The 24379-nt window shown below is 49.6% G+C and overlaps 1 protein-coding gene across 5 annotated transcripts in view; it reads left to right on the top strand.

Annotated features, from left to right (window-relative positions):
• The window catches only part of SIK3 (SIK family kinase 3), a 238493-nt gene that overhangs the window by 205111 nt on the left and 9003 nt on the right, over positions 1-24379 (top strand). Inside the window, exons 7-21 of one of the 5 annotated variants that reach the window (XM_032427722.1) lie at positions 2133-2251; positions 2800-2910; positions 3148-3291; positions 3737-3814; positions 3941-4050; positions 5460-5613; positions 5877-6032; positions 9214-9284; positions 11549-11692; positions 15484-15634; positions 16381-16506; positions 16750-16835; positions 17312-17421; positions 18417-18756; positions 19389-20251. In XM_032427722.1, the coding sequence (XP_032283613.1) occupies positions 2133-2251; positions 2800-2910; positions 3148-3291; positions 3737-3814; positions 3941-4050; positions 5460-5613; positions 5877-6032; positions 9214-9284; positions 11549-11692; positions 15484-15634; positions 16381-16506; positions 16750-16835; positions 17312-17421; positions 18417-18756; positions 19389-20251 (2763 nt within the window). The remainder of the gene's footprint in view (positions 1-2132; positions 2252-2799; positions 2911-3147; positions 3292-3736; positions 3815-3940; positions 4051-5459; positions 5614-5876; positions 6033-9213; positions 9285-11548; positions 11693-15483; positions 15635-16380; positions 16507-16749; positions 16836-17311; positions 17422-18416; positions 18757-19388; positions 20252-24379) is intronic. The other 4 variants (XM_032427723.1, XM_032427725.1, XM_032427726.1 and 1 more) reach the window with 4 other exon arrangements.

The raw sequence follows: 24379 nt of genomic DNA, 5'->3' as shown, positions 1-24379 counted from the left end.
AGGTTATGCGATCCTCACCTGTATTCCCAGTGCTGTACATGGCTTCTCCACTTCTTACTTCTTTTATAACTGGAAATGTGTGCCTTTTAGTCCCCTTCCCCAGCTCACCCACCCCCTCACCCTGCTCCCCAGAATTTTACAGTTTTAAAAAGCATTTCACAAACACAATCTCGTTTGACTAGAGTTTCAATAAATATTGATTCATATACTCGGTGGCTATTGATTGAGCGCCAGTTAGGTGTAATCACCATCTCTGGTATTGAAGGTTTGGTACCAGAAACATAGGTAAGAAAGACACGGGCCTTGCATTGTGGTGAGGGAGCTGGACAATAAAGAAGTAAACCAGATAGCTTCAAAAGAAGTCGTTTGCATGGAGAAAATTCATGTGGTGGCATAGAGGGTGACCGGAGGCCCACTTGAGAGTGACGAGGTGGCAGGGAAGAGCTTTCTGAGGAAGTGGCATTTAAGTCCTCTCCTGAGTGACAAGGAGTCAGCCATGTGAGGTCCGAGGAAGCAGCGAGTGGAAAGGCCGCTGGTGGGAATGTGCTAGACACGTGCACCGTCCAGAGAGGATGCTGGTGCCGCCGGGGCTCCGTGAGCCAGGGGGAGTGTGGCAGTAGGCGAGGCCAGGGGCAGAGATGTGGGCCTGGGGGCCGGGGACGTCGGACTTCATGCTCTGGGTTGTGGGAAGAGACTGGAGAGTTGTAGGCAAGGTGGTGCTAACTCAGATTTATGTTTTAGAAATATGCCCTTTGCTTCTCTATGGAAAACAAGTTGTAAAGGAGCAAGGGTGGACATGGAAAGACCGGCCAGGAGACTTTTGCAGTAGTCTAGGCCAGGGATGCTGGTGGCTTGGATGAAGAGGCTAAATTACTGGCTAGGAGTTCGGATCCTGCCCACAGCTCTGCACAGTCCAGAGGCAGCCTAGCGGTTAAGGGCAGTAGCCGAAGCGTCAGACTGTCGTCGGGTTTGAGACCTGACTTCCATGAGATCTTGGACACATTTCTTGACTTCTCTGTGCCTCTTTTTTACCATCTCTAAAATGGCAGTGATGATGGGACCTTCCTGCTAGGATTGCCGTGAGCTGTAGATGAAAGAAGAGTAGTTGTTAAGTGCTCCGGAGAGTGTCCGTTAGTGCTGCTCGCTCTTGTCTTTGCTGCCACCTCCAAACACAAGGACTCCTCCCTCATCATCCTCTACCCCCAGTTTACACTTGAGAAAACTTAGAGAGTGGTTTTGAAATCAGAATATAGGGTTCTTGATTGTGAATCCATTGTACGTTCTGTAACATAGTATCTAGTATGAACCGTCAAAGAAAAATACTGATCTGAATCTTTGTAGCTCAAGAGCCCAGTTGTATGCACCTGTGAATGTTTAAATACACATTGAGAAAATGACAAATAAGGCCGGCAGCGGAGTCCCAGTGTGTAGGAAGGAGCATCCAGAGCCTCTCTCCCCCACACCTTGGACCACTGGAAATTTAAATTCTGAGATTTGAAGAGAGCTCTGGACACCAAGCCAGAAGCATTAGTAGGCACGTAGTAATACATATAGGAAGGTAGAACTGAATGTTTTGAGGACCTTGTAAGATACTGAATCTCTTTAGAGGACATTCAGTTTTTTGTTTTTTTTTTTTAAGATTTATTCATTTTAGAGAGAGAGCGAGCACATGTGGGAGGGGCAGGGAGAGGGAGGGAATCTCAAGCAGAGTCCGCGCTGAGCCTGGAGCCTGACGTGGGGCTCCATCCCACCACCCTCAGATCAGGACCTGATTCAAAACCAAGAGTCAGATGCTTAACTGACTGCACCACCCAGGTGCCCCCAGAGGACATTCAGTTCTTTATTAATTGCATTAAATGGGGCCATACATAATATAAATAAGTGAGACCCAGGGATTATCCCTAAACTGTCTGGTCAGACTTTTAATGAAGGTATTAACCCAACTTTTCTTCGCCTCTTCCTGCCTTTGCCCGTTCCCTTGTGGTGTAAGCAGTGACATAGGTAAGGAGCAAGCAAGAGAAATGAGAGGCAAGGAGCTGAAGAGTCCATCTGCTTGCCTTGCCTCCAGTTCCTCAGCCGCACCGGTGCCCCCCTCGCTGAGACTGAAGGCGGCCCCTTTGTGTCTGTTGCAGAGTGTGAGCACCTGATCCGCCACATGCTGGTGTTAGACCCGAACAAGCGCCTCTCAATGGAGCAGATCTGCAAGCACAAGTGGATGAAGCTGGGGGACGCGGATCCCAACTTTGACCGGGTGAGCTGAGTTCTGCTTGCCTCTGGAAGCTCCGCTCAGAGCTCTCTCTTTTGCATGAGATTGTAATTAGGCCGCGACTTGCAAAGGGCGGGTGCTGGGAGCAAACTGTGATGTGTTACTGAAGCAGCAAGGGAAGCAAGCAGGAGGGAATTTTAAAGCCGCTTGAGTTGTTGGAGAGTAGTGATACCAGTTGCCTACCACTTGCCGCCAAATCATAGTCCCTCCTTGGCTTTTGAAACCGTATAGCCCACATTCCTGCCGCTAATCGACCACGGGGATAGCTCCTTCCTCTTGTCTTTGTGTGTTCAGTTCAGTGGCTTCTGCAGCACAGCTTTATTTAAACCATTCTGGCCATCCCAAAGGACCTCCGCAAAACGGGGATCTTGTCTGCCTACAGCTGAGTACCTAGAACTTTCTTGCTTAGGCTTTGTCTGAGGCCAAAAATATCCCAAGCTAGGGGCACGGAACAGCTAGTTCCTTATAGACCATCTGCCATCACGACATGGTTAACTGGGGCTTTGATAGCTTGTCTCTTTTTAATGTCACAGTTAATAGCTGAATGCCAGCAGCTGAAGGAAGAAAGACAGATAGACCCCCTGAATGAGGACGTCCTCCTGGCCATGGAGGACATGGGACTGGACAAAGAGCGGACGCTACAGGTATCCCTAAAGGCGTGGAGGACAAAGCGAGGGGTAGCCGTATTCCCTCTGTCCTGCCTTTTCCACTCTTTTCTCCTTCCTGAGAACTTTCCCTTTTCTCTCTGTTCTTCTTCCTTCGCCCCTCTCTGAGCCTTGACAAGAAGGTGCTTTGGTCTTCTAATGTACCGTTGAGAGGGTTTTGTTATTGACATGCCATTTCACCAGGGTTTTTTACTCTTTTCCCTTCTCCCTTGGTAGTCGTTAAGATCAGATGCCTATGATCACTATAGTGCAATCTACAGCCTGCTGTGTGATCGACATAAGAGACACAAAACCCTGCGTGTCGGAGCACCTCCTAGCATGCCCCGAGCCATGGCCTTTCAAGCACCAGTCAATGTCCAGGTGGGCAATAACTCCAGCGACCTGAATCGGGACAAGTAACACAGGGGAGGAGGGGATGGTTATTCAGCGCTCACTAACTCACTCCAAGAGAGTTTCCTGTTCTTCCTTACCTCCGCTCCTCCTGTCTGTCACCTCTTCCTTTGTCAGAGGTCAAGCAGAGGTCAGAACCTTTTTCTTTGACAGAGAGGATGGAAGGGTATTCCAGTACTCAGGATGGGCAACAAGAGTTGCTTTTTTTTTTTTTTTTTTTTTAAAGAAACAGCCAATCATTGATAGAGACTGTTTTCCCTAAAGAATGCTTCCTTGTTGTAGCTTCTAAGGGCAGAGGAACCAAAGACTCAGAGGTAGAAACATAGACTTTAGCAACCAAGAATCCTTTGAAAGACCATCATTACTTCCATCTAGCATGTAAGATAAGAATGTATACGTATGTGCTACTTTCTAGGCGGAGCAGGCTGGTACCACTATGAACATCAGCGTTCCCCAGGTGCAGCTGATCAACCCAGAGAACCAGATTGTGGAGGCAAGTAGTGACCTCGGATAGCTGTCAGCCAAAACCACTTTCTTCCCCGTATCTTTGCTTCCTTTCCTGGCTTCTCATTTCGAACTCCTCTTTATTTCTAATTGGATTGTATTTCCTTTACCTCAGCCGGACGGGACAGTGAACTTGGACAGTGATGAGGGTGAGGAGCCCTCCCCTGAAGCACTGGTCCGCTATTTGTCCATGCGGAGGCACACAGTGGGCGTGGCTGACCCACGGTGAGTATCTGGCCGACAGCCCTGATTAATTCCATGGCAGAGAATTCCCACCTGACTTTGAGTTCCTACCATGGCTCATTTTCCCTAATTCGTTATACCTCCTAGATGAGATTGAATCCAGTGGCCAAGATGTGTTTTTTTTTAACCCAGTTCAGGGTCCCGGGTAGATCAGACTTGATGTGACCAAAGTATTACAGAGCTGTCCCTGGTGGATGGTGGGCCGATAGCCACCATGGTATCCGTTAATCATGATACTTTGGTGAAGAGCGTGGTAGTATCTTGGCTCACAAAAATTGAGATCTTCTGATCTAAGTCACATAAAAGTACCCCCTTAAAATTCATCCAAGTTTGACAGCTTTTAGAGATATTGTTTACTACATGTTCTAATGCAAGATTCATCTAGGAAGGGAGGACAAATGATATGGTGTAATTTATGTAAGTTAAAAATTAAATTAAGCGAGCAAGAATCCAAAAACATACCAAGTAAGTACCAGTTTCCCACAGCGTTTTCCCAAAACAGTCCTGCAGTATGCTCTCTGATGCCCTCACATGGGGAAATGTACCGAAGGCTGGCAGTCTGTTTTTGTTCTACATTTGAAGACTTTCAACATTAAAAATAGCCTTACCTCTTCTCTGGATATTTCCTTTACTGTGCTGGGAAGAGAAGGTTATGGCAAGAGTTCTCTTGAGAATTCAGTTAGGGGCAAAACTGGTGTTCTTATAAATACCTTTTTTCTCTGAGTGATTTCCAAAAAAGCCTCCTGAGGCCTGCTGATTGTTTGCTTTACGTTTCTCATTCTCGGCCTACGATCAAACAGGCAGTAGGGGAACATTCTGGCTTCAAAGACCATGTCAGCTGCAAAGGGGTGGAGTCCTGTGTCAGCTCTGTTCGTGGAAAGATCTCTTACTTTAATGTGTGCTGCGAACCTTACTGTTAGGGCGCAACAGCCGTGCACATCCACCACTTATCTGTCCCATCAGCACCGACAGGAATAATTGCATTCTTTCCCTGGTGAATCAGTTGCTACTTCGGGCGGCCATTGTTTTAGTGGATGGTCTGTGTCCTCTAGAAGCTTGCTGTTCACCTCCAGGCTTTGAAAACCTGAACTGGAGTGGTGCCAGGATTTCCTCTTGGCTCAGAGCTGTTGGTTTTACATGAGTGGTCAACGAAGAATAGCAAACCCCAGTCCCAAATGGTAAAATGGCAGAGAGCCACATTCCATACACTAGACTTCTACTTGCTTTGGGGTCTCAGAAGTACAAATTCAGGAGGAAAGTAAAAAAGTAAAACAACAACGACAACAACAATAAAACTTGTGCCAAACTTAGCAGTTTCATCAGTTTGGGGTTATGAGCACTTTGGAGTGAGACTGTTAACCGAACTTCTCTGTCGTCCTGTCTCCTATCAGCACGGAAGTTCTGGAAGACCTGCAGAAGCTCCTGCCTGGCTTTCCTGGAGTCAGCCCGCAGGCTCCATTCCTCCAGGTGGCCCCTAACGTGAACTTCATGCACAACCTGCTGCCCATGCAAAATTTGCAACCGACTGGACAACTTGAGTACAAGGTACCTGGGTGTGGGAGAGGGCTTGACCCCAGAGAAATACATTTGAGCTTCCTTCGAGAGACTTGGAGGGACCTTGCCCAGGTTTTAAGGGTATATCCTTATAGAGAAGGATGATGTCTCCTGCACAGCAGCTTGGGTGAGAGGGAAGATCAGTCTCGACATACTTAAAGGATCCTTTAGTTTCCGTAGCTTAGAGGGCTGCTCTTTTCTCCCTCCTCCTTCCCCGCCTCACCACCCCGTCCTGCCCGTTGTGCTTACGACAGGAGCAGTCCCTCTTACAGCCGCCCACCCTACAGCTGCTGAATGGAATGGGCCCCCTCGGCCGGAGGGCATCCGATGGAGGAGCCAACATCCAGCTACATGCCCAGCAGCTGCTGAAGCGCCCACGGGGACCCTCCCCACTTGTCACCATGACACCAGTGAGTAGCGGCCCAGGGCCCAGCCTACTTTCTCAGAGGCTTTTGATAAAGAAGCTGTGGGCCTAGGGCTGGGGACCCAGATCACCCACCTAAATGTCTGAATTTCCTCTTCCTCTAAGCTTATCATGCGCAGCGTATTCCCATTTTCTTCAGGCTCGTAGAATTTTCCAGACTTAATTTTTGGCTAACTTCTTTACTTAATCAAACAATTGCCACTCTGAAGTCCGCTCCTGAAGAGGATCGTCCTCAGTGGGCCACTTCCCGGCTCTGCTGCTGGGTGCCGCCACAGCCCTGTGGCCCAGAGGTGGGGTCCCCATGGCCTGACCCCAGAGGTGGGGTCCCCGTGGCCCTCTCACAGTAACTCCTCCCCGCCTGAGGGCAGTGGTGCCTAGATGTTTTCTCTAGAACGAACTGCTCTTCACCGACCCTTTCTCCTTTGATGAACACTACTTTGCATTTTTGGTACAACCTCGCTCACTCAATTACTTGGTTTCGTAAGCTCTAACCTAGTCAGTCAGTGTCTCTCAATCCCATCTTTTTTATATATATATATAATGGTCACATTCAGAGATTCTTTTGCTCTGCTGGGTTCTGTTTATTTCCGGTTACTTTCTTGTCATAGGTAAACCAATTCATTCATTCATTCGTTTGTTCCTTCTTCACTGTCACAGGACCATACAGTTGGGTGCTAATCATACCCACAGCCCTTCCTGGGTGTTTTTAGAGCAGCGCTTCTCAACGTACCTCTGGTGGAGGACCTTTATTCCCCTTCACTCCATCATGGGATTAATACTTTTGTAAAATACAACAAAAGTGAATTATTAGAGATATAAAAATTTTAAAACATACAAAATACAAGGCTAAATTTTCAGCAGACAAAATTACCCTGTTAAATTGCTATAAAAGTTTCTAAAAGCTTACTCTTTATTTCTCTACTAACCTTATCATGGATTTGGTAACAGAACAGTTTGTGGACTGATACAGGTCCACCATGGGCCCCGCTTTCAGTAACAGGCCTGTCGGGAAAAGGAAAGGATTGTATTCATAGTTCTTGGCCTCACTGAGCTTATCATGTTGGGAAGACAGGATCAGCATATGTGCGGTGTTGGAATAATAGTAAAGGACCATGTGTGAGTAAGCAAGCGCCATAGTGTGTCCCGTGGCCCAGGTGGTGGCAGAGGCGTTCAGGGAAGGACCAGATCGATGCAGGTTATGAAGGATCAGGAACAGCTTTGTGGGAGGTGGAGTGACCTCCTCTGTCCACTGTAACCGTTTTCGCCAAGGTCACTAACAAGCTTTTGTTGATAAATCCAGTGGACGTTTTTGATCTTTTGGGCCTTCCAACTGTATCAGTCCACTGTTGACCATTTTTTTTCTCTTTGAAATACTGTCTTCTTTTGGCTTCTGTGACACCATATTCTCATTTTCTTCCCGCCTCTCCTTTTAAGGTTCCCTTTCTGCTTGTTTTTTGAAGTTGGTGAAACCCCAGTTTTATCTTAGGCCCTGTTTCCATCTCATTTTACATATGCTCTCTGGCTGATCCTTGTCTGCTCCCATAATTTCTGTTACCAAATGATTCTCCAGCCCAGATCCCTCTTTTCTTCTGAGTTCTCCACTTCGTATAGATGACCGCCTACCGCATAGATTTAGTTGGTTATCCTACTAGTACTTGACATGTCCTCAAATTTGAATTTGACATATCCTCAAATGACTGCAGGTAACCTGTTTCTCCTCCTGGGTGACAGTGATGGGCATGTCATCCTCCTGGTCACACAAGCTAGGAATGTGGGATTTCTCTTTAACTCTTCCCTCCCCCTCATCCCCATATCAAGTCAGTTATCCAGCGCCTTCCTTCTGTCCTCCCCCACTGCTCCTTCCTTTCATCACTGTCATCCTTTGCCGAGACTTAACACAGGGGCCTCCTCACTAGCCTCCTTACCTCCAGTCTTTTCTCCTCATCCCCACCACCAGCCCTTTTACACTGCAACTCAAGCAAGCTAGCTTTCTAGAGTATAAATCTTATAACATACTATCCCTGCCGAAAAATCCTTGTGATTCACCGCTGTTCTTCCTCAAAATATACTACTTAATGTGGCATTCAAAGCCATCTGTAACTGGCCACTCTGTCCCTCTCCTGCCTCATCTGTCGCCACGTCCTGCCTAACCCTGCTCACTCCAGGCTCGTGGAACTGTAGTAAGGGATCCAGACAGCCTAGCATTTAAACAGTGGGATTATTCCCAAAGTTTTCGTTCTGTTTTGTAATGATCTTCCATTTTTAAAAAAGCTCTTTCATAGTAATCAAAGTATGACAGTTTTTGCTCTAGTCCCTGAGGCGTGGTGATTATGTGAGCCACCAGGCTGTGAGGAGCTATGAAGGATGCACAGCCTTCGAAAGTGCTCATGTAGAGGAGGGGAGTCACGATAATGCATGCATTGTGGTGGTTCTCGTTTCACATATGTGTTTTGGTGGGTAATAGCTATTTTAAAGCATTGAATTGCAACTACACAATTATATGTTATGTACCAAAATGTACTTTTAAAAAACCATGATGCTTTTTTGGCACAAGCGACATCTAAACACTGGTGGTAACATTAATATGAAACAACAGGCCAGTTCCTAGAAGTTCCAGGTAAACAAGCTTCTGCTATATTTTCAGGTCCCCAGACACCTGCAGGCCTTCTCTTTTCTGTCAGCCTAGAAACCCCAGAGGCTTGTAAGCCTTCTCCTCTATGCGTGGCCAGCTCCTGTTTACCCTTCAGGTTTCAGGTGAAGTGTCCCATCCTCCAGGATGCTTTCCTCGATTCTCAAGGGCCCCAGTAGAGGATCAGGTCATGCCATTCTGTAATTGTCTGCTTCCTTGGCTCTGTCCTCCGCTAGACTGTAAAATGAGGGCAAGACCTATGTTAATTCCTGTATCATCCTGGAACATGGTAGGCACTCAGCTCTTTGTTGGATGAGTGAACAAAGATGAATCAGAGGAAGAAATGCAAATTAAAATCACCTGAGCAAGGTAAAAATGGAAAGCTAGAAAGGCCTATGAAAGTTCCGTATAACCTGGGGGCCCTAGAAAGGTTTTGTAAATAAAAGGAACAGAAAGGCCTGTCCCCGTCCCCGTTTCTGGAACAGGCGGTGTTCCGGAAGAAGCGCCCCCTTGAGCTTCCCTTCCTGTCTCCCCGCAGGCGGTGCCGGCAGTTACCCCTGTGGACGAGGAGAGCTCGGACGGGGAGCCGGATCAGGAAGCTGTGCAGAGGTAATGTGACATCTGGCGGTGCTTGCAGAACGTCCTTGGGCAGGCTCCCCTGCAACCAACGAAAGGTCACCTCTGCCCAAGGAGGTGGCACAGTGCAGCTTCAACATTTGTGTGGTCTCTTTGCTCAAGCCAGATGGCGTGTTCCCACATGGAAGTAACAGAAGACTACCCAGAAAATGTCATTTCTGTAAGCGCCATTGGAAGTCCCCTAAGTGACAGCAATAACCATAAGAACTTTTTCTCTCCTCCCTCCTTCCTTATTTGCCCCCCCTGCCTTCATATTGCAACTCTGATAGTATTCACAAGGCGCAAAGCCTGCTCCTACCTGCCAAGAACTGTTTACTGAAAAGGAATTGGAGATTTGGGATGACAGTGATCCTAGCTAGTCTGGCCATGGACCTCTGGCATGGACTCTTCCTTTCCAGGAGAATGAATACCTCTCGTACTGTGTGCTGTATGCTTCTTCCATCCCCTTGTACCAACAAAGAGATAATGAAAAAAAGAATATGGGATTCGGGCCAGGGACAGATGCAAATATCTATTGCTGGCAGAACCTTGTTGAGAGATGCCTAATTCACAGAAAACGGCAGTGACCATCAGGCATGCTGTGCTGTTCGTTTTACCTCAGTCCCATTAGCCGTGGTCCGCAGCTCCATGCATGCCCCCTTGTGGGAGTCGTCTTTCTTATTTTCCGGGGAGGGGGGGTTTGACCAGAATCCAGCATGTATTTTCCCAGAAATACAGGTGTTCTTCAAAATTATATGTTTTTCCCTTGAGGGAAGTTGAAATAAAATGGTTTTCACGGGCTCCTGGGGAAACTTTGGGTGTCTTTATCAAATGGGTATTCAAGCACTCACGGCTCACCCTTTGGCGAGTTTACGTACCACTAATTGCTGCATAGTCTGTTAACTGGTTTTAGCTGAAAGAGGCAAAGTAGTTAAGAACGAAGCAGGAGCACTTTCTCAGAACCTGACGGTGGCTGGCCAGTACTCTCTTCTTACCCACCGTAGCTCTGTATGGGGGCTGCTATTCAAAAAGAAGCTGGCCCCATTTGGAAAGAAGAGTGGAGAACAAGGTGGTGGCCGGTGGGCCAGCTCCTCCTACAGTTTAGCCAATAGAAGAAAAATCGTCGTAACCTTTTTTTTTTTCCCCCTCTCGATGCTATTGTCTCTATAGTTTGCTGATAATAGGGTATATGATGTCGCAGATGGGCCCCTGCTGGTGCCATGAAAAAAAAAATTTAGGAAACTTACTGCCTTTGTCCCTTCATTATACAGTAGCGTTTCACTTTATCTTCTTTGTCTTGGACTTTCCTTCCTCCAGCTCCACCTTCTTTCTTCTTTAGACCAACATTTAAAGGGTAAAGTGCCCATCAGTCCTGACGTCATGGAGAGGGATGATGCTTCTTTTATGCATGCCCGAGAAGAGCACAGTGACCAAGGAAGCCGTCAGCTAGATGGAGGGGGACCCATGGCTTATTTTTGGTATTAACTAAGTAGTGGATCCGATAGATCTTTAGAACGAAAGTCATCAGCTTGTCAACTCCTTAGCTTTGAAACTTCTGTTTTCTTGCCTTGCCTTCCCCCCCCCCGCCCCCCGCCAAAAAAACCAATTCTGAATATATCATGCAGTTTCGTTTCTTCATCCTCTAGAGAATGTGGTTCCCTTGGGACAACATCAGTTTTTCTTCTCTGATGACTGACTTACAATCATGGGGCATGAGAGGAGGGGTAGTTTTGGAAATCACTCATCCTCAAAGGGAAGGATCTGTTTGCTGTGACTTGTAAATGAGGACAATCTCAAGACCTGGGGGGGGCCATTGGGATCTAGAGACGTACTTGGAGTCCTTCTGAATATCTGTCTCTCTTGGCTCATCTCTAGGAGTAATACTTAGGGCTCATTTCCTCTGACTTGTATTTTGGAAATTTGGAGGGACAAGAAGAAAAGCAAGTGGGAAATAAATCCTTCTATCGAATGGAATGAAGGAAGGAAAATCAGTCTTCTTTGTGAGCTACATCTGTTTTCTCTCTTCTCTTAGTGGCTACTCTTAGGTTCGAAATTCAGCCACTTGAGTGGTAAGCCAGCTTTTCTTGGCCAGCTGACCATATTTCACTTTCATCCAGCCAGGGGTCTGTTTGCCATGGAGCCCTTTTTGCTCTGGCACTATTTCATTCTGAGTGCTTTGGATTAACTTCTAATGCTTCTTGCAGAGGAATATTCCTGTCTGTCTTTTTTACTATGAAATGTGCTCCTGCTTGTTGCAGGTACTTGGCAAATAGGTCCAAAAGACATACACTGGCCATGACCAACCCTACAGCTGAGATCCCACCGGACCTACAACGGCAGCTAGGACAGCAACCTTTCCGTTCCCGGGTCTGGCCCCCTCACCTGGTACCTGATCAGCATCGGTGAGTAGCCACATGAGCTATGTGAGCTCCTTGAGGCTCATCGGGCAGGCACCCTTCTTGCTAATCTTACAGTGATGGTGACGAGCATCGAGGCTTTAAGTAGCATCCTGAGCTTACATCTTCTCAGCTCCTTGCACTAAGCAGTGCACAGGGCCATGTGAGATTCTTCTTTCCCATTACCTCGTAGACATGTTTACGGTCTGCAGTTCATTCTCGTGATTCTAGGTGTTGACTCATAGATGAAATTGAACTTGAAACCTGCGAGGAAGTGAAGTTCTCAGAGGACAGCTGGACATGGGAGGATCTGTAGCCTTATCGGTAGACTTGACCATTCATAACCCATCACCTTCAAAAGAATGAGCATATCTTACCATGTTACCACTGAACAGTGAGCTTGGACATGGAGGAAGGTACATCCCTTTGTGAATGGTAGAGCAGAGGTACTGCATTCTCTTGAGTGTTGTGCTCAAGAAGTCATTCTTGCATATTCTGATGGCTGAAATCTTTTACTAGGTCTCTCTTACATTTGTAATTCATCCTCTTGAAGAAATAACAAGCTTAACCTTCTTCCTGGCCAAGAAAACTTCTTAAAACTGAATATCCAAGTAAGCCTGGAAGCACAGGGGCGTGACACTTGGCTAGATTAAGAAGGTGATTACCTTCTGTGAATACTTCGATGACTAAGACCCTTGGCTGTGTCCCCTCTAAAGCTGTCCCCAAGCTCGTGGGCCACACTTTCCAGGCCACCACCAACTGCTGAGCTTATTTTATTTCAATCTTGCTGGGAGGCCAATGAAAGCAGTCTTACTTGAGAAAGTTGAAAAGGAGTCAGGTTCCAAGGAAATGAAGTTTATAAATGTGTTGTTATGAAATCTCATAACCAGCTCACACTGGCAAGCTTGACACAATGTTTTTATTGTGGTGAGTTACCCATCGGGCGTCCTTATAATCAGCAGAGACCGTGGACTCTGCGCAGACGGAGTCTGAATTAGCGCCCTGTTGGCACTCTTGGGAGAAGGGAGATAAGCTATTAGAGACGACTGTGAATAACAGTCAGAATGGTCTGGTCGGAGTAGCAGGAATGACGGCTCTCCAACAAAAACTCCGGCGCAGAAGGACAGTATTTTCCTAAGGAAAATCTCTCCAGACCTACACTGTGAGGGCACTGCAAGAGAAGGGACTTGGGGTGATGGTTGGAGAGGTGCCCTCCCACAACCCCCCCCCCCCCCAAGCCCCCCCCCGGCTTCAATTTTCCATGATTTCTCAACAACGCTGAGCTCACCACTGTTAGCCAAGAGAACCTTTATTTCTTTTTTCTCCCTGTCTCTGTCTTCCCTGCCTCCACAGCCTGGCAGTTGTTGAGCCTCTGTCAGGGTCTGTTGTCCAGCCGAAGTCCCTCGGGTGTGCTTGTTTCATCGTCCGTGTTCCTCAGGAGACCCTCCTGTCGGGGGAAGCGTGGAGATCGGCGCCTCTCCACAGCCTCTCTCACGGGTCTTCTACCCTGTGTCCGTGTGTCTAGTGAGGAAGGCTACATCGGCCACAGCTCCCTGTGTGTGTGGTTGCCGCCCAGCCTACAGTCACCGTCCGGGCCTCGCCTGCTGGAAATGTGTCCACCGTCTGTGTTCGTGTGAACACTCGTGGTGGAGTGTTTCAAGGGTTTCCTGTGGCCAAGCCAGTTTGAACTGGAATGAATACTTGATGAGTGGCAGATTGTGCAAGGTGGGGCATTTATGCAACTCAGCCTGTCTTGGTGGGATTCCTGTAAAAACACGGCAGCGCGAGAGACTGAAGGTAGTCTGCAGAGGACAAGAGCGCCTTTGCAGGGCCAGAAAACACTGGAAATGGGTGGCCTAGACAGATTATTGAGTTCCTCTCATTTTCTAGAGGAAATGATTCAAGAGTAGCATATATACATCTATTCTTCTGGGGTGTAATTCATGAAATCCAACATGGAGACGGAAGAGGGCTCTGATCAACCGTTTCGATCCTGGAAATGTGTAATTTTAAAAGCTAAAAAAAAAAAAAAGCGTGATTTTAAAAAGCGAACACAGGATGGATTTTATCTAGGTGGGGAACCAAGTTCCTATTTGAAAAGTGTAGTGGGAACGTCAGCCTGATATGGGGCTGTCCTGAGTTTGAACATGATTGCAAATAAGAATAAAACACAGTGGATCCTGTGAGTGCTTCTGAAATGAGCAACTCCATCAGAACTCTTCCTCTGAAGTTCCTGTGCCCGACTGACCAGGGTCAGTCTCTGCACAACCCGAGCTTCTGGAAAAGTCACGAAATACCCGGGCCTGGGAGAGCGGCTCTGAGGGGGGAGGGTGGGTTTTGTGCAGACAGGCTGAATGAACCCCTTGCAGAACACAGCTTTCTGAGTGAATCAGAAATGGGTCCATTATCAGAAAATATCGAAAGCGTAAGGGTCGAATGTTAGGAGAAAATAGTATCTGCTGTCTTTGACTCCAGACCCCTGAAGTAGAAACATAGGAAGTACGGAGGAAGTGCTCCCGAGGGCAGCTTTCGTGATCCCCATTTCTGGAGAGTGTCTGCCAAAACCATGCGTCTTTTGTGTTACACATGTGTGTTTGTGCTCATTTCATCAGCGCACCACTGTGTCGAGCTTCCGGTAGAGCCTGAAACCGAAGTCATCATTAGCAAAGTGAGGGTAAAGGGCTTGCCCCCACGGCCACAACCCTGGACCACTCCGCACAGTCATCAGCACCCCCCCCCCCCCCCCCCAACCCTCCCCGTCTGCATTGTATTTGAACTCGCTTGTCCACCTGCTTCCTTAGCCTTGCTCTGCTTCAGTCCAGAGTGAGTAGCTGGCAAGGGGGTACATCATTTCACCCATAGTTCGGTGTGATACCATCTCTGCCCTGGACATGAAACCCTGGTCCTTTCTATCAGCTGCTGGAATGCTGCCTTGGCAGTCTTTTATCTGCTTACCTCAACCCATAAGCATCTCTTTCTGATTAGGTAAAGGGTCGAGGTGTTAGCGTCTAACTCCCATGCTGTCTTCGGCATTCCTTATCGACAGCTTGTTCTTTCTTTCTGTAAGATCCCGGCTCTGTTCTGACTGAGCAGTGGGATTTTTGTCCACACGATTCCTCTTTCGCTAGGAGGTTGGGGGGAGGCGTGCTGCTCTGGGAAGTTAATTTTCACAGTGGCCAACTGTATTTGCGTTGACCAGGTACACACGCAGGATCTTGAGGCCCGCATTCCTTGAGAGTGTGCTGTCTCCATCTGGGGCTCAAAAGTCCCCCCATCCTCCTGCTTGAACCTCCACCCTCCACTTTCTAGCCCAGAACCTTTGACTTCCGAGCCAGGCCTTTGCCACAAAGCTGACCATAGTTTCCTTCTGGTCATTCGGAGAGTGCTGCTCAGGGAAAACTGGGTCAAACAGTGGATTTGAGATTTCGAGAGGCACTAGACAGACGTGATTATAAAAGCCAGATCTCCTATGCAGCTTGGCCTGAGGGCCACTGAGAAGCTCCTGTCTCTGACCTAGTATATTTGTAAGAACTTGGATGTATTTGATCCCAGGACCTCACCAGGCTTGGAAAGTAAGCCAGCTAAAGGTAAGTGGAAGTGGAAGCTGTGCAGGTGGAGTTCTCAGAAGGGCAGCAGGCTAGGGCCGCGGCCGGCCTCTGGAGACGGCCTGGAGATGGCGTAATGCGCAGGGCTGCTCGAGCAGCCAGCCACCTTTGCGTTCTGGAACAGCCGTCCCTGGGTGATTTGGTCCGAGCCGCTGAGTCCTGGTCCCTAACCTTCTCTTCCCATGTATTCAGCTCCACCTACAAGGACTCCAGCAGCCTGCACCTCCCCACGGAGCGTTTCTCCCCCGTGCGCCGGTTCTCAGACGGGGCCGCAAGCGTCCAGGCCTTCAAAGCTCACCTGGAGAAGCTGGCAAGCAGCAGTAGCATCAGACAGCTGCAGCAGGTAATGGCGGGGGCGGCAGCCCCTCCGGAGAAGCGCGGGCACGCCGAGCAGTAGCGCGTGCAGGAGCGGGCGGGCAAATCGCCGCCCCGTCCCCGTCAAGGTTCAGATCCGTGTAGCTTCCTAACGCTCCTTCCCTACTCCTTGGTACGTACGGCTTTCCCCAGGCTCAAACGGCCCCCACGTCCCCCACCCCCGAAGGGCCTAGATTTTCCTCCCGTCTCTGTAATTTTCAGAGAGGGATTCCTGGGCATGGGCTTCGGTGGGAAGCCCCAGGGAAGGTGCTTCTAAGCAGCCTTGGCATTCCTCTCATGAGTCATGGGCGCTGGGTCTTGCTGCAGCCTGCTCGGCGTTGTTGCCACCTGGCATGGTCTGCAGTGGGTATGGGATGGGGCTCCCAGAGGAAGGAAGGGTACCTCCAGGCTTCCGTTAAGGGCCAGTTTCCTTTCTGCCTTCCTGATGACCAGGCTTCAAGCGGCAGGTGCTCTGCACACAGATTTCACACCGGACACTTCCACTGGCCCACAGGCCACCCCTGGTGTCTTCCATTCGTTCACCCGGCACGGAACGTGAACGTATTTAGGACACGAATACCTATATACAGCTGGGTCGGTTGCTCATTAAGGACACTGCTCTTCTCTTGGGGCTCTTCCTGCCCCTGAGACCTTGGGGCAGATGTGCGTCTGCTGACGGCCCTGCATGGGGCGGGCCCGGCTGCGCCCCATCTGTGTTCCCTGCTTTCCCTTCAGGAGTGCGAGCAGCTGCAGAAGATGTACGGGGGGCACATTGATGAGCGGGCCCTGGAGCAGACCCAGCAGCAGCACGTGTTGTACCAGCAGGAGCAGCACCAGCACACCCTCCAGCAGCACATCCAAGTAGGCCCTCCCTCTTGCTCGCTCCGGCTTGCCGGCGTTTGCTCGCAGGCTGCTTGGCCTGCAGGGCAGGATGGGGTCATGTTTATGGTTGACTTGTTTGAGTAAAGGTAATCAAACTTTTGGACGAACCACAGAAGCATAAACCTCGGTCACATAGTTCTTTCTGTTTCTTCCCTTCCCGAGGATAGCTCTGACTGATCCTCAAGCTGACAATTATTTTTCTCCTTTCCCCCGTATGTTTAGGATTCCATCTGTCCTCCTCAGCCTCCTCCACCTCTTCAGGCTGCATGTGAAAATCAGCCAGCCCTTCTTACCCACCAGCTCCAGAGGTAATGAATCACTGGTCTCACGCCCCAGCCGTTGTCTCTATAATTGCTATCCTTGGCCTGCCTCTTATGGGAGGGATTGACTGACTTCAGCATCCATCTTGGAAGAACCTCTGTGAAAAGCAGAGAGATCAGTTTAAATGTCAGCTGCCTCCCTGAAATCCTAACTGTATTCAGTCCCATGCCGTTGCCTTTTCTTAGCCCCACAGACAAAGTAATCTGACAGGCATACCGGCCAAGACCCAGGCCCACATGCCCTCTGCCTCTCTTTGTCTGGGAAGTCTGGTGAACTAAGATGTGGATAGGTCTGCGTACACTGTGGTGGGGGATGTACGTATGTTTTTCTAGCCTGGAGGCTTATCAAAACTTAAAAAAGAAATCGTTTCTGCTTATGTGTAGCGTATGGCTGAGAGCAAGGTCAAGGTTATACTGTCACCTCAGGAAATTTACTTATTTATCTGGTTTTGTTGTTTTTTAAGGTTAAGGATTCAGCCTTCAAGCCCACCCCCCAACCACCCCAACAACCATCTCTTCAGACCACCCAGTAATAGTCCTCCCCCCCTGAGCAGTGCCATGATCCAGTCTCACGGTGAGTGTGGAGGTTTAGACTGAACCATGATAAGCCACATGGAGAAAATGAGTCCTAGTCTTGAGTGTTGTAGGTGTGCAATAGTATTTGGGGTATAGGCTCTCGAGCCCGGCAGCCTTGGTTTGAATCTTGGTCCCACCAGCACCTTAGCTGTGCAGCCTCAGGTAAGTTACTTAACTTCTGCATGCCTTAGCCTCTTCAAATGTAAAATAGGGATAATAATAGTATTTCATGAATAAATACATGAAAAACACTTAGAACAGTCTCTGGCACAAGGTAGTTCTCAATAAAGGGTAACTATTACAATTATTTTCAATAAAACTCCCTCCGACCCTACCAAATAAAAAAAGCTGCTACCAGAACCTCCCTTACCGTCATGCCTCTAGTTGGTTCTCCATCGTACATGTGGGGTCCTCTCTTGTGGGTGTTTAGGAGGAGGTTGAGATGAGTATACCCGAATTGGTACGGGTCTATAGAGACCAATGAGTTGAGGATTTAGTATTCCCCAAACTGGTAATCTCTTAAGTAACGCCACACAATCTAGAGCCCCTGAAGAGTCTGGATTGGTCTCTAGGCCCTTCCTACTCCATGTGGGGTCCCCTGACTAACGGTATCAGCAGGAAAAGTAGAGTCTCGGGTCCCACCCCAGACATACTGAATCACAGTCTGCATTTCAGCAAGACCCCTGGGCCATTCGTATGTCCGTTTGAGTTTGCTAAGCTCTGCCCTAGATCAGAGCTACTCAAAGAATACTCCAGGACCACCTTTCAGAGCCACTTACTGAAAATACAAATTCTTGGGGCCCCACCTGGACCCCACCCAGAATTCTGCGGGTAGGACCCAGAAATCTGTGTTTTAACAAGTTCTCCACACGCTGCAGTTTGCGAAGCGCTGATCTAGACGGTGTCCAGTGTGAGTGTCCTCACCATTTCCTCCTGCTTCCAGCCGGCAGGTGACCCGGGCATCGGGTCACGCTGGGTTTCCTCTCTCTCCAGGCGCCGCGTCGCCCTCCCAGTTTCCAGGCTTACCGTCCCGAGGCGCAGTCTTCCAGCAGCAGCCCGAGAACTGCTCCCCTCCTCCCAGCGTGGCCCTAACCTGCCTGGGCCTCCAGCAGCCTCCGCAGTCCCAGCAGGTGACCATCCAAGTACAGGAGCCCGTTGACATGCTCAGCAGTATGCCGGGGACAGCTGCAGGCTCTGCCGGGCGAGGCCTCTCCATCAGCCCCAGTGCCAGCCAGATTCAGATGCAGCACCGTACCAGCCTGATGGCCACCTTCAGCTACGGGCACCGCCCCTTGTCCAAGCAGCTGAGTGCCGACAGCGCAGAGGCCCACAGGTAAGGCTGCGGGCAGGCACCGGCCGTCTGTCCAGGTGATCCAGGAGGGAGGAAGCCCCTTAGCAGGGCGAGAGAGGAGAAGGGGAGGAGAGTGAGTCTGGCTGGGCTGTGCTCGTCTCACCCTTTCCAAAATCGGGGGTGGGTGTGGGATGAACTTGAAACCTGTTTATTGACCCAGGATCAAAGTGCTAATAATGAGACAGAGAAGGAAAATGACAGAGCTACCTTCCTATTTGTCTCCAAAGAAGAAAATGGCCTGTTAGAGGAATTTCTAAAAATGCCAGACCCCTTGTCTATTTTTTTAGGATTCTTTCCCTCTGTCACTCTTATTCTAAGAGCTTGGTGCTTCTTAGTAGCTCAGAGATGCTGTAAAATAGGCCAAGTCGCTCTCTTGAAGCTGGAGCTGGAGCTGTCCCCCACACGGTGCCCCGTGTCCCCCGGAGGTGACCGGAGAAGCGAATGCGAGGACGAGTCGGGATGCTGCGTGCATCCCCATCTTCCCCGTCACACCGCACTTCCCTGTCCCGGGGAGGGGGGGCTCCCTACTGAGGAAGAGGAGTAGCTGTTCCCCAGGGGACTCTAGCGCACTTGTCACGCGGATGCCTGGTACTCACTCCCTTTTGTGTCTGCAGCTCGAACGGGAATCGGTTCTCCCCTGCTAACTACGACCAGGCGCACTTACACCCCCATCTGTTTTCGGACCCGTCCCGGGGTTCCCCCAGCAGCTACAGCCCTTCAACAGGAGTGGGGTTCCCTCCAACCCAAGCCCTGAAAGTCCCTCCACTTGACCAATTCCCCACCTTCCCTCCCAGCGCCCATCAGCAGCCAGCGCACTATGCGGCGTCGGCCCTGCAGCAGGCCCTGCTGTCCCCCACGCCGCCAGACTATACGAGACACCAGCAGGTGCCGCACATCCTCCAGGGACTGCTCTCCCCCCGGCATTCGCTCAGCGGCCACTCGGACATGCGGCTGCCCCCGGCGGAGTTCGCGCAGCTCGTGAAGAGGCAGCGGCCGCAGCAGGACTACCACGACCTGTTCCGGCACATGAGCCAGGGGGACGCGGGGAGCCTGGCTCCCGGTCTCGGGGGACAGACCATGACAGAGCGCCAGGCTTTACCGTATCAGAATGCTGACTCGTATCAGCACCACCACACCAGCCCCCAGCATCTCCTACAGATCAGGGCCCAGGAATGCCTGGCGCCGGCCGCGCCCCCCAGCCCCGCGCACGGGTTCGCCCAGCAGCCGGCCCTCCTGCGCTCCGAGAGCATGGAAGAGGAGTGCTCCTGTGAGGCGGCCAAGGACAGCTTCCCGGACAGGAAGAGCTCCAGCACAGTGACCAAAGGTTGCCGCGACAGCCCCCTGCTCTTGAGTACTGGCGGACCCGGGGACCCCGAGTCTTTACTGGGGACTGTGAGCCACACGCAGGAGTTGGGGATGCATCCCTACCGACATCAGTCAGCTGCTGCATTCAGTAGAAATAAGGTGTCCAGCCGAGGTAAGAGCCCCTTCGGGGTAAGCGTGCCGGGCCAGTCTGCCCGAATTCACGTAACTCAGGGACGGTGTCTTTTCCAGTCAGGGCTCTGTGTTCCTAAGAGAAAAAGAATTCCTGAGAAGACCTGCAGGACCTTGTGGGGGAGAAGGATGTAGGGAACGGGTACTGGTCCTTAAGGGGACTGCTTTCAAAATAAAAAGATAGCGATAGGAAATTAGCGCTTACATAATCCAGTCGGTAAGGACAGTTCCCATTTCTCCTATTCGTACCATGGTTCCTTGGAAACCAGAATTTCCTGTCATCAAAATAGCCCACTTTAACTTCTGCAGTAGAACAAAATCAGCCAGTGCTAAGGAAATACGGCTTTGTGTAAATGGTGTTGGACCAAGAGTCAAAAACGCCCCTCGATTCCAGACTCGCCTCTATCACGAATGCCGTAACCTTGAACCCAGGTTCTTAAGTTCTCCTCTGTGAAAAATGGGCAGGAGGAATAATGATGCTTTGCAGAGTACTTGGGAAGATAAAAACATGCATGTATGTGCTGTGTTTACACATAATGCGTGTGCGCACACACATGTGAGGATGAGAGAAGCACTTGCTACTCAGCAAGGATGATGGAAATGTGAGGCATTATTATTACTCTGCTCCTCTCATTAACAAGCTAAGTACAGAATATCCCAGCGTCATAAGGGATCCCCGGTGTTTTCCTGCATCACTTTGTATAATGCATGAGTACGTTCATTTCCATCCTGAAGGAGATTAGGATTACCAGCAGTCAGTTATACTCCGAAAATCTTCTTCCATCGTCATCCTAGCATTCATCCGAGACAAAAGCTGCACTGACATCCATCCCATCAACATAGATCACAGAAAATGAGCCTATCCAGAAAATAAACCATCTTGAAACCGAGCATATCTTCCATCCTCCCCCTCTTGGAGCTACCTGCATCTCCTGGCCTGTCCTTTAAGGTCAACACACAAACTCCTGGGGAATTAGGTCCCATGGAACAGAGCAGGACAGAGGCCTTGCTCTGAATCAGTTTATGAAGAAGACTTGGTGCTTTCCGGTTGTGCTTAGTAATGCACGGCTAGGGAGGGACATGTGCTTGCCTAAAACAGTTTAGAATCCTGGGTTTTTGAGCAAATGGGTGCCATTCGGCTTAGCGGCCTGCACCAGTCAGACAGACTGTGTTCACCTGTGGCTGCTGTATTTGTAGGTGGGCAGAGGATGGTGGGAGATTTCAGAACCAGGTCATATGTGGAAGGGCTGACAGACCTGGCAATGTTTAGGCTTGGGAGGAAAAAAGAAACTAAGGAGAACCATCATAACCACATGGAACAAGGGATTAGGCTTTCTGGAGTCCGTATTATGGGCCAGGACCAAGATCAGGATAGAAGTGTCAGCAAATGTCAACTCCTGTGGAAGACCTTCATAAGAACTTTCTAGAATAAGCTGCTGCAGCAGCCTGGGAGCTTTCTGTCACTGGGAGTGTTCCAGCAGAGGCAGGATGATAGTATCAGGGATACTGAGGAAAAGCTTCGTGCGTGAATGAAAGCTTTTCACCAGATTAGCATATTGTAGTTGGTGTAAAAAGGAGGAGAATGGCGAACATCTCTCCAGGGCTTTCCATGTGCCAGACACCCACTGCTATTCACATACAAGTTCATTTAATCCTCACAGCAACCCTATAAGGCAGTTAACTCTTCCTGTCCCCATTTCACCAATGAGACAAACGAGACACAGATTAAGTAGTTTGCCCCCAAGGTCAGCAGCTGTTAAGTGGCACGTGAGCCCAGGAGTTACCCCGTTCCCTGCAGGAGGTGCTGACTAAGCACGTCCCAGGTGTGCAAGGCAGTGAGGACAGAGCAGAGCCGGAGCAAACAGCGTCCACTCCCCACTCCCCCCCCCCCCCCCCCCCCGGCATCCCCCCCCTGGAAACCCCCTTTGAAACGTTTTTCTTTAAAAATTTTCATTTTTTCCCCGTTTTCCCTCCTGTGTGACTCCTGTGTACAGAAAGGGTGGGGGGTTTAATTCCCCCGGTGCCCCTAAATTGCCCGGGGCCCCCCCCCCCCCCCCCCGCCCCCAGCAGGCTTGCTCGTCTCCTTGGTGCCTACGGTGAGGCAGACTGTAGTCGGCTGGTACGGGTGCTGCGGGGGCACCAGAAGGGAGAGAGAGAGTTCTCAGTCAGAAGAATGGCGCAGGTTTCCAGCAAGAAGTGCATTTGAGTCGGGTCTTGGTGGACGAAGAGGAATTTGCCATTTGGCTGTAAGGGAAAAGCCAGGGGAAAGACCAGCAGGCGGGGGGCCTCGGTGATGTTCTGGGGGGAAAGCAAGCCGGTTTGATGGGTTTGAAGTGTAGTGCACATGAAGGAAGGAGTAGAAGCTAAGGACAGAGGTTTTCTTTTTTTTTTTTTTTTCCACTGTAAAATGCTCATTTATTAAAGTCTAAGACAATTATATGTTCTATAAGAGTATGCAGCATGTTCTTATTTTAGATGCAGACATAAAGGGAGCACAGCTCTTAAATGCAAACAGGAATTGTGTCTGATAATTAATAGAACCAAAGTCCACAGCAGCAGTAAAAATTAAATTGGCCTTAAATCCCATTTTATAGATTGTTTCTATGTGGGCAGAGGTTTTCAAAGATCCAGAGTATGATCTAGATCCAGCTGCCTTGTGCCACAGGAAGTCCTAAGGCCTTCCCTTCTGGCCAGAACTTCACGGTTCTGTGCTTCTTTTGACAGATCTCCCCTACTTCTTCTCCTGGCTGAGTTACTCTCATTACTTCTGTCCTCCCTCTCCCATCTCCCTACCTTGTCCCGTCCACCACCATCACCACCCTTATCCCCTCCAGACATCTCTTCTGGTCTCTGGAAGAATCAAGCAGTAAGTATCTCCCTAAAGCTTTTAGCTCAGGACTACGCTGTGCCTCGTTACCGGCTTTGCCAGCACCTTCCCCTCCGAAAGCCCTTTATTTCTTGAACCTTCTTTTCCTGACCTTTGATAACGAGCTTTTCTAGAAATTGTAATCTTAGCTCCTGCCCTGCTTGCTAATACATTGTAGAGATGATTCTTCCTTCTTTCTACCCAGTTGACTCTAAACTTACTCTTTTTTAAAATTTATTTATTTTTATTTAATTTCAATTAACATATGTTATTGGTTTCAGAGGTAGCGGTCAGTGATTCATCAGTCTTCTGCAACACCCAGTGCTCATTACATCACGTGCCCTCCTTAATGTCCATCACCCAGTTACCCCACCCCCCACCCCGCTCCCCTCCAGCAACCCTCAGTTTTTTTTTGTTGTTGTTTTTTATAAAGATTTATTTATTTGACACAGAGAGAGAGCACAAGCAGGGGGAGCGGCAGGCAGAGGGAGAAGCAGGCTCCCGCGGAGCAGGGAGCCCGATGCGGGGCTCGATCCCAGAACCCCGGGATCACGACCCGAGCCGAAGGCAGACGCCCAACCGACTGAGCCACCCAGGATCCCCCAGCAACCCTTAGTTTTAAACTTTCTCTTTAACTTAGCCACAGAGGATGCCTTTTCTTGCTTGAATACTATTCATCTTGTCTCCTTCTAACATCTGTTCCTATTCTGTGACTCTTGAAGCCATCTACAATTGTCTTTAATGAATAAAGCCACAAGTTGATTACTGTGATTTTATGACCTGGTATAGTGAGATAAAGCAGTAGGGAAACGACTGGCCTCGGGGAACCCCATGCTGCTCAAGAGTTCTAGTCACCCGCGGGCGTGGACATCTGTGTGTTTAAAATGACGTCTTCCAGGGGCGCCTGGGTGGCTCAGTCGTTAAGCGTCTGCCTTCAGCTCAGGTCATGATCCCGGAGTCCCGGGATCGAGCCCCGCATAGGGCTCCCCGCTCTGCGGGAGGCCTGCTTCTCCCTTTCCCACTCCCCCTGCTTGTGTTCCGTCTCTCGCTGTGTCTATCTGTCAAATAAATAAATAAAATCTTTATTTAAAAAAAAAAAAAAAAAAAAAATGACGTCTTCCAGGGCGCCTGGGTGGCTCAGTCGTTAAGCGTCTGCCTTCGGCTCAGGTCATGATCCCAGGGTCCTGGGATCGAGTCCCGCATCGGGCTCCCTGCTCGGCAAGAAGCCTGCTTCTCCCTCTCCCA

This window comes from Phoca vitulina, unplaced genomic scaffold (genome assembly GCF_004348235.1).
Source record: "Phoca vitulina isolate PV1807 unplaced genomic scaffold, GSC_HSeal_1.0 scaffold38, whole genome shotgun sequence".
Lineage (NCBI taxonomy): Eukaryota > Metazoa > Chordata > Mammalia > Carnivora > Phocidae > Phoca > Phoca vitulina.
Note: the sequence above shows the minus strand (reverse complement) of the source record. Positions and strands in the feature narration are given on the sequence as shown.